Source organism: Opisthocomus hoazin, chromosome 14, assembly GCF_030867145.1.
Source record: "Opisthocomus hoazin isolate bOpiHoa1 chromosome 14, bOpiHoa1.hap1, whole genome shotgun sequence".
Classification (NCBI taxonomy): Eukaryota; Metazoa; Chordata; class Aves; order Opisthocomiformes; family Opisthocomidae; genus Opisthocomus; species Opisthocomus hoazin.
Window position 1 is genome coordinate 21,643,897 of NC_134427.1, and position 9,825 is coordinate 21,653,721.

General features: G+C 47.7%; 1 protein-coding gene across 1 annotated transcript; it reads left to right on the forward strand.

Annotated features, from left to right (window-relative positions):
* The first annotated feature begins 7,252 nt into the window (after positions 1-7,252).
* Positions 7,253-9,825, forward strand: LOC142363093 (uracil phosphoribosyltransferase homolog). Its single transcript, XM_075435274.1, has 5 exons — positions 7,253-7,313; positions 7,804-7,938; positions 8,705-8,866; positions 9,589-9,687; positions 9,719-9,825. Exons 1-5 carry the CDS (start codon positions 7,253-7,255, stop codon positions 9,823-9,825), a joined length of 564 nt encoding a protein of 187 aa, XP_075291389.1.

Here is a 9,825-nt window from a genome sequence, read left to right on the forward strand (position 1 = left end):
GACAGAGCGGCTGGGGGGGGGTCCAGCCAAGGTCAGTTCACCACCGTCCTTTCTGGTGCCCAGCGTAGGGCAGGAGACAATGGTGCTTTTGCATTGAGCATGCTATCGCTCTAGTAGGTGAGTGGCAAGCTTCTGTGCGGGTCGTGGAGCTCGCTGGCTGCGCTGCTCTTCTCTTTACTCTGCTGAACATGGCAGTACAAACAACAGCTACATGTTTTGCCCTGGCATCGATGGCCTTACCGTGCCGGGGAGCTCTTTTGTGGAGAGGATAAAGAGCCCAGATCCCTCACGGGGCGGCACTGGCCCTTCTCTCTGCCTGAAAATGCAACCCCTCTGCTGATTGACCCCAAAATTTGGAAATTGCCTTGAGCCAACTGTTTGCCCTCCTCCCTTTTGATCTTCGTCTCCACCTGCCTATCACTACCTCAAGGTCTTCATCACTTCCCACCTTTGCCTCATGCCTTGCCCTACGAGCTCGCCTTTCCCACTTGCCCGTCTTGTCGGTACTGGTGAATTTTGTTTTTCACGGCGCTGCTCCCAGCTGTGGGAGGAGCGGGACATTGGTCCCATCCATCCCTGCCCACCCTCTGCGCACCCTGGGGCTCCCCAGCATTTGCTCCCACCTCGGCTCATTCTCTTGCCCAGTTCCCGTGCGCTCCCAGCCTCCTCTCCCGTCTCCAGCAGGGCTCCTGCCTGTTCGGGGCCACTCATCCAAGCCACACAAAAGACGTTTGTTCTCCAGCGTCCCTCAAAATGTCTTTTCTACTTTACCTCGTTTCACTCCTGCTCTACAACGTCCCACTGGTTGCCCTGTGAGAGGACCAGTGTCTATAACACTGTAACGCTACTGTCCTAATCTGCTCTGCATCCACCTCCGTGTTTCAGGACATGAGGGATTTTCACGCCGTGTGGAATCCTCATTTAGCCCCAACAATGTCTTTTTGCTGGCAGCAGTCAACAAACAAGCAAAGGAGATGTACATTACCCATAGCTGCTGCTTGTGGGCAGAGGAAAAGAGAGCTCTGGTCGTGCGAAGGAACCCGAGATGGGGAGCACAGCCTGCCGCGGCTTTGCGTGCTGCCTCACAGAAATGGTGTGCTCCGGCCAACTGGTCCTGCTGGGATGGGGTGGCAGGGCTTCACGGTCAGCCCATAATTAGCTGCAGTGACTCTAATTAGCTGCAGCAACGTTCAGCGCAGTGGCTGAACGTGACATTTGGAAGTGGCTCGAGAACGGGAGATGGGATGCTGGGTAAGAACAGATCTCATAAAAACTGGAGGGAAAGAGGAAGCTTCTGCTCCTCTAGGCTGTAACGGTATTCTTGAGGGGAATGCCGCATGTTTGCAAGAAAAGCTTAAATCCAGCTCTTTGTGGGTGCTTTGCCTTCGCCCTTGGCTTCTCACCCTGCCGTGAGTGAGCCCGGTTTAGAGGCAGAGCCTGCGTGCTGCCATCGGGTGAGTGGCTCGGGCACCCTCCCAGCACCGGCTTTAGCTCCTGCCGGCGCCGCGGGCCACCTTGGAAGGGCAAATCTGAGTCACCGAAGGGCACTCTCGGGCTGCTAACAGCTGAACAGTGCCAAAATCAAAGTCTTTTTGTGTTTTTGTGTGATACCACGAGGTATCACAAGACGTGACCGGATTTTTCTTTTAAAGTTTATATACTGAGCCATCTTAAAATGCAGAAGGGGAAGCAATTGTCACCCGGGGAGGGACCAGCCAGCAGTTATACCCAGAGGGTACCCGTTCAAGATCCCTTCCTGCAGATGAGCTGTCCAGAGACATCACCCAGGCAGCCAAAATGGCATCACAGGCTCTTTTTGATCCCTGTCTCTGGGGGACAGAAGGACTTAAGGACACACAAGTGAGTTTCCATGGAATTTTGCATCTTGCATCTCTTTGTTTCCCTCATGAAGCATAAGAGACATTTCCTACCTCTTCTTGTCTACAGCTGCACCTTTTTTTTCTTTACCATCAGAAATCATTTCGAGATCTTCTAGACTGCACGATTATGCAAGAGTAGGCTTCCAGCCTTTTAATGGAAATAACAGTAGGGGCGGGTGGCTATAAAGGCAGCTTCAGACAGCAAATTCCCTTGCAAAGAGAAAAGTACTTAAGGCATATGTTCTCTGGACCACAAGGCATTTTATAGCTAGGTTGTGTGGCAGAAGCGTCTCAAGAACAGTGGCTGTGAGCTGGCAGAGTGGGGATGCGGGTATCGAGGAAAATAGGAAACGCCACACGGAGCATTCAGCCTGTCCTGCCGGCTGAAAACCCAGCACGAGTTGCTGCGACAGCAAACAGCGATCGTTTGTGCGAGGTGGTTTTGCCTATCAAAGTACCAGCACTTCAGAGAGTCACTCGGCATCGCTGAACGTACCTTCAGATGATGGTCGCCAGCCAATAACCTGGATAAGGCTTGACATACCAACCTGTCCGTCAGGCACCATGTGTTTCATATCTTTTTGCACGTCACACATGTTCTATCTTCTTCTTTGAGAGGAGGGGAAAGAGAAACCTACGGCTTTTAAAAAGTGGAAATGGAAAAGACGTCTTCAGACGCGATACCAAAGCCGTGATGACCAGGATCCTTCGTGCCTTACGCTGCGCAATACAGCGCGATCATGGAAACCTTCATCCGGAGTGCAGGGCTGTGACTGGTGGGCTCCTGTTTCAGTGCTCTACCAGCACAGACAGGAGAAAATCGCTGCCAATTCTGAGCCGTAGAAGGTACATGACCTACAGATGAGTCAATCTAATTTTATCCTGTAGCGAGCACTGGTGCACCTGTGTAATGAATAGCACATTATCACATCCTTTGCTTGACTGTCTCGATATAATATATTTAGTCTTCATAGCCTTCGGTACATCATGTTATTTATTCTTTCATCTAACGTATTTGGAGCAACTTGCTAGCGAGATGCAGCCCTATTTATCCTTCTAAGGACAACAACAGCAGGAATAAATGCTAAGCTAAATGAAGGAATAAAAAAAAAATAAAAATAGCAGCTCTATTCGTGCTATGCCGAGATGCATTTCTTGGCAGCCCCAGAGATTCAACAGTCTGGTATTTATCACGACGAAACACAGAAATGTCTGATGATTACATGAAGGAAAATAAAGAGCCTGAGCATAAACTGCAGACGGAGAGATAAGGGCACATTTTTACGGCAGGCAGCTGCTAAAGCAGCAGAGGAGGGTGCGCAGGACAGGGCAGAGAGGGGAGCAGAGCTGAAACCGGGGATAAACAGGGCAGTTCAATGTCCGGGAGGAGAATCAGGCAGCCCGCTTAATCACATTATTTAACACCATAAGGATTATTTTTCAGGAATTTATCCTTCCTTCACCTCCCAGTGGATAATGCTGCAAAATGCTGGCGTTGGCTATGGAGACTATTTAAGATCTTTCTTTCTGAAACAAGCCCCTGGCGTGGTGTCCTGCGAGAGGAGTCTGTCCGGCAGCGCCCGGAGCTGCGTCAGCGATGTAGCATCAACCCGAGCCCCTCAAGGACATGTTCTGGCCCTGTCCTTGCACAAGGTGGGTCCTGCCCTTGAGGGGCACACTGGATTTGGCCCTGGCTCAGCCTGAAGGTCAGTGCTTGGCATGTGCCCCGATGCAACGGGGACGGGTTGCACTGTTATAGACCCTCTCTGCGAACAGGCTTAATGCTCTCAGGGGGTTTTGGGGAGTAGAGTGGAGGAGAGTTCTGCTCTTGGAGGGTGGGAAGCTTCCAGTTTCTGTTGGGGTTATGATACCAGGATTATTGAAACCAAGAGTTGAAGAGTAAGCTTTAGTACTGAATCTGAAAGGCCCAGGGAGCTCAGGGAGCTCCTGGTGCGAGACAGTCACTGTATGGCTTTGGTTGCTTAAAGTTAGGGGCAGGATTTGAGAACAGAAAGGTACAAATCTCTCAATTATTGCCAAGTCTGTAAAGTCTGATAACCTACAGCAAATGGTCTGGGGTGGAGGCTCATGTTGGTTATGGAGAACGGCTGCTGCGTTGTCGAGCAAAGGGTGATGACCAGTTGAACTTTAGGGATACGGTTACGAACTGAGTTAAGATTTCAGTTCAAGAAAGGAAATGTTCCATTGCCTGGACTGTTCTGGACGTCACACAGGCCACGTTCTTGGTTGAAGGATGAAGGGTGGCAACGAAATTCATTATTCTGTACAGAGGGAGAGGAGCTCCTGTTTTTAGCAGTTGCATCCCAGGGGTGGATTTCCCATTTCCTTGACAAAAGCAGAGCTGAAGTAACCCATGATCCCTCTGGTTTGTCCTTTTACAGTATGGTGTAATTTCATGCAAGATTCAAGGCAATGATGAATTGTGCTCTAGAGCTGGCATTTCCTAAAGACAATTCAGTAAAAACACACGGTCGTGCTGCATACGATACAGATCTAACATTCTTTGTAGGCTTAGCACAGGTAGCAGCATGAGTCTCTACCTGGCAAACTCTTCTGACAGATGCGTTCCTTACCCTCTGCGCCCCAAATAAAACCACCAGCCTTTTAGGATCTCATGCAGGGGAGGACATTGCTGAGTTACCCCGGTAGCCTCCTAGGCTGGAGTGCAGACCCTGTCACTCAACAGTGCCCAGGGCATCAGAACCAATTAAAGAAAAATGAGAATTGATTTGAAGAATGTAATAATCATTCATCTAGCTGGGGAAAAAAGTGATTTTATCATTGATATATTAGAAAGAGTAACATTTACTCTCTGATAAGCATTATGACACCCGCAGAACTAAGTCTTAAACCTCAAGGACTTGCATGGTAAATGATTTATTTCTAAAGAACAAGAAAATAATAACGTTGCAAATCAATCCAAGAGGCTAAGAAGGCTGGAAGTCGGCAGGGGAAGGGCTTCGGACTCCAGTCTTGGCCCAAAGCAAGAAGCCAAGTATCTCCTTGGACCCCATGCCTGCCTTTCCATTGCAATTTGGCTTCCCAGCATATCATGCCCAGCTTGGTTTTGTAATCACTCTTGCAGTGACTCTTGGCAGCACACGGGTGTTCACCCTTCACGGTTCTCCCGCGTCCTGTCCTACTGAGGCAGATGTGCTCATTGCAGGGTAAACTTAATTGGGAATGGTGATCTCTGGGTACAGAGCATAAGAAAACCAACGATGGGTAACAAAGCAAGGTGGTTTTGAGGGAGAAAGTGAAACCTGCCATAGCCTGTAAATATCTCTGCTTGTGCTTTGGTGGCTGCCCTTGGACGGGCGGTTTAGTCGCTCTGTGCTCAGCTTCTCATTGCTCTAACAAGGGACAAGGAGCTTCCTTGATCTTTGTAAAGCATTCACTAAGCGCCAGATTTTTCTTTCATGTTCTGGATGTCCCTGCTATAGAATACATACATCAAACCCTGCCCGTAATGGAGTAATTAAATGGCACTGCTAAAGGGATGTCATAGGATGGGACTGATTACCGCTCACCCAGAAATGTCTTCCCAAGTCCCAGCCCCTTTGACATGATTCTCCCCCCTTCTCTGAATTTCTTCCTGCATTAATTTCAGCCAGTCCTGGGATTATTTGAAAAAGGGCCTTGGGGGACTTGTTCAAAGGCACTGCCACCATGGAAGGCTTTGCTTTCTGAGCTGAAGCATTTCACTCCTATCTGTCTGGACATATGAGCTGCTCAGCACTGCTTCATTAGGCAAGTTATTTTTAAATTCCCAGAAAGAGCAAAACATTGAGAGAGGAATTAGCATTTGCTGTTGAAACAGCTGCAAAACAGAATAAGCAGAAACCCACCCTGGGTCCCTCCTGCTGCCCTATGATTAACCAGACGGCAGTGCCCAGAGTCACTGACACACGCTCGTGCTGTACGTGAGATGTCAAAAATCACGCCCGAAGGTCAGGATTGATAAGTGACCCTCAAAACTGGAGTTTGGCTGTAAATAAGAGGTGATCGTCAATACTGAGTAAGAAATGTCTCAAAAGACCTCTCTTCCCTCCCACCCCAACCCTGTGTTTCCCACTTTCTCTTTCCCCCATTTTTTTCCTGAAGGACTTCTTTGACACTTAAAAAATCCTACATTCTGGTTTCTCAACACGAAGGAAAAGATAAAGCCTGCCCAGAGCCTATGCTTCCCCTAAACAATAACTAAAACCCAGCAGGCACCCAATACTTTCAAAATGCCAAGGGACAGCAATAAAGCCGATGTTACTTGGTGGTATTCTCACTTTGGTGCATGTTGAAGTTTCCCAATGGCTAATAAATACTGCTCTTACAGCACGGCGTTAAAGCAAAAGGCACAGCAATAAAACCGTTAGAGGCACGTTTTGGTAGCTGTCTTTTTTGCAAATGCTGACTGCCCTGCGGCTTGTGCTGCTTGGGGCAGCTATGGCTCACGCTGATAATGTTATGCAGGCAAAAAAAACAGAGTTGGGAAGCCATAGCCCGTTACGGATAGGGCCTAAACTTGACGAGGGAGGAGAGAGGACTCAGAATGGCCTTTTCTCCTAACGGGGAGCAAACAGGTATCACAGGTATCGCAGCTAAGGCTGCCTGCACCTGCCTGCTTCACCTCCTCCCTTCACCCCTGCCTGCATGCATAGTGTTTCTGTATTTATTCAGAAGAAATCTAGCAGCAGCTGTTCTAATAACCTGCTCCCAATTCCAGCCTAATGAAGGCCGCCGGATTCCTCCGAATTAATTCTTGTTCAAACTAGAGTGTTTCCTTTGGAAAAAAAAAAAAATCTCATTAAGTATTTCCAGCGATTCTTCAGCGATGGGCACGCTGCCATAGTCAGCAAATTGTGGGCGGACTGTTTCAGTGGACAACTTTCCCCACTGATAAAAATACACAGCAACCTAGTTTTGATGTCCAGCTACCCAACAGCACTTTGCCAGATAAAGAACTGTTCAATCTGCCACATGCCTTCCTAGAGACTGCATTTAAAGTGTCCCTCAACCTTTTATCCCTTAATAAACTGTGTTCCTTGGGCATTTCTCATGTAGGTGTGTTTTCTAGCCCTCGGGGAAGTCTTCCTGGAGCCCACAACAGAGGTGATAAAACCTCCCTGGTCTTCCTTGGTGCCTCCCTTTTTGAACCCATGGAAGCATTAGCTCCTCTTGGCAGAGCATCTCATTAGGAGCTCATGTTCAGCTGATTATTCCTCTTCTAAATCACTGTTTTCTATGACTTTGTCACCCGCCCTGTAGTCCAGCTGGCGCTCTATTCTTAGGCTGACAACTTTACATCTGGTGGCACTGAAAAACATGTTGTTTACTTAAGCTCAGCTCATTAAGTGATGCAGATTAGGTTTGGTATCAGCGACCTGCCCACAACTTCTCTGCACCTGCAGATCACCAGTAATGATTTTATATTTTCTTGTAGGTCACTGCTCGCACATTAAGGGTTGTGGGGTCAAGGACCGATGGAAAGGCAGCTGTGCCCCGTTCAGTGATGCTTCTGCTTACAATTACACTTGGAGAGCTACCAGTTCGTTCTCAGTCCAATTAATATTTGCCATATTGACTTATATTGTTCCTCTTTCTCAATCAAAATATTGTGGAAAGACAAGATCAGATGTCTTACTAACTGAAGGTTTACGCCATCAGCACTACTACTTTAAACCATGACATTAAGGAAAGTAGCTGGTTAATTTGACAAAGCCTACTTTCCATGATGTTACAGTTTTTTCCTGAAACGATTTATTAACGAGGCCTCTTACCTACATTACTCTACATTATTTAGCTTGGCATTGCTGTCAGCATGACAGAGACACACGTTTGCTGCAGTAAAGGCCATACTTTCCCCCTATCCCCTGATGGGCTCAGCTTTTAACTGAGTCTTTTGTAGGCCTCTGCTTTATTGCAAAAATATCCCTACCATCTCTTTTGCAGACAGGTTTATGCTTGTTTGTGACCACTCCAAGAGGGTACAAAGGAGTCCGATTTGAAAAGGGAAACTGCGGAGTCAGCATCATGAGAAGTGGTAGGCAGTTCCTGGGCGCTGAATGAGCCCGAATTAAACGTTTTGGAAAGCCGTAAGAAATTGCCTTGCAAAAATGTGCAACAACACTTCCCTGCAGCAAAGTTTTACCCCAGCCTGCCAGTTGTCAGTCTTTCCTAGGTATCCTTGGTCACAGAACTTCAACTAATGTGTTTCATTAACTTGTCGGGAGACAAATAGCTGCAACAGATTCCACCTGGCCTCTTCTCCAGCAGCTGCTAACTGAGAGAGGCTGGGCCAGCTCTCCTCCCCTGTTTGCCACTGATGACTTCTGCTCAGAGACTGGTCTCCAGCCCAGCCATGCTCACTGGTGGCAGAGGCACTGGGATTTTGCCCCGCGCTGCGAAAACCTTTGTGTCTGTGGGGTAAAATCCTGCGGCTCCTCAGCCCCTGCACTGCGTTCTGCACCGTGGTGTCTCTGGGCAGAGCTCAGCGATGTTCTCCAGACCCCAGCGCTGGGTTTGACGCTGCCGGCTCTCGCCTTGGAGAGCTCAGCGCTGCTGCGCGGGAACACTGATACCCAGCAGCTAAGTAACACCACGTAGCCTTGTCTTTCTGTCTGAACAGAGAAGAAAGGAAAAGAGCTTCAAGGGCTTTTAACACTTAGAACTGAGGGAAAAAAATCTCCTTTTTAGAACCTTCCCCAGTACAGTCCTGGGATGGTCTGTTTCATTGTCACATCTTGCAGAGGTGCCGTTTCTTAGCATGTAACCATTTGTTGTTAGGTTTTTTTGATGCTCGTTTTGAGGAGAGGCAATGGAACAAGGTTTACGGGACTGCTGTAGGTCGATCCGCATCGGAAAAATCCTGATACAGAGCGACGAGGAGACTCAAAGAGCGAAAGTGTACTACGCTAAGTTCCCACCAGACATTTACAGGAGAAAAGTTCTTCTTATGTACCCAATACTGAGTAAGTGTCTTTCATTATTACGTACAGTTGGACTCACCTGAGCAGGGAGTGCGCTGAATTTAAAGGAAAATTTCCCAATTTTGGGGGCTTTGATTAGGTTCTTTCCTTGATTTAGGTGACGCAGCAGGGCATTGATCCAGCTGTGCCAGGAAACGTATCAGTCAGCCTGCACCGGCGTGAATGCAGAGCCAAGCATTCGGGCGTGCCTGCCTCTGTGAGAAAGGGGGAAGCATTAAGGCTTGACATAAATTTATTTTTTTAAATTGTGCCATGAGAAAAGACTCAAATACTATTTTTTTCACATTACAAAAATACATTTTTTGATTAATATTATAACCCTAGAGGTAAATTTTTGTAAAATTAAATACAGTTAATACTAAAAAAAAAAAAAAAATCTGATAAGCGTGGTAAGGAGTTTGTCAGGATGAAGTAACTTTTCCAGTCTAAGATTTGATTCTGGTTCTACACGTGGAGCTCTTAATTGCCATTTTACTATTTTAGATGAGCTTTCTTGCCTCAGGGCTTTAATCAAATCCAGCGGCTTCAGTTCTCACAGCCTGGCAGAGCTGGCTGTTTCAGAGTAGAGGTGAAGTCCCTTCATCAGGGGACCAAAGTTTGCTGCAATTACTACAGGCAGAGGTGACAGCTTTCCAGGGGAAAGGACAGCATCATCAGCCAGTCACACACCATAAAAGTGAAAATCTCCCTTTTTCCCCACTTAGGCACTGGGAATACTGTCATTGAAGCTGTCAAAGTTCTCGTGGAACACGGCGTACAACCAAGCATCATTATCCTCTTAAGCCTGTTCTCCACACCTCACGGTAAGTCGAGGCCTTTGCCCTCTCTCCAAAGGTGCCAAATCCATCATCCAGGAATTCCCAGAGATCGCCATTTTAATGACGGAAGTTCACTCTGTTGCACCCACACGCTTTGGACAGAAGTATTTTGGAACAGACTGA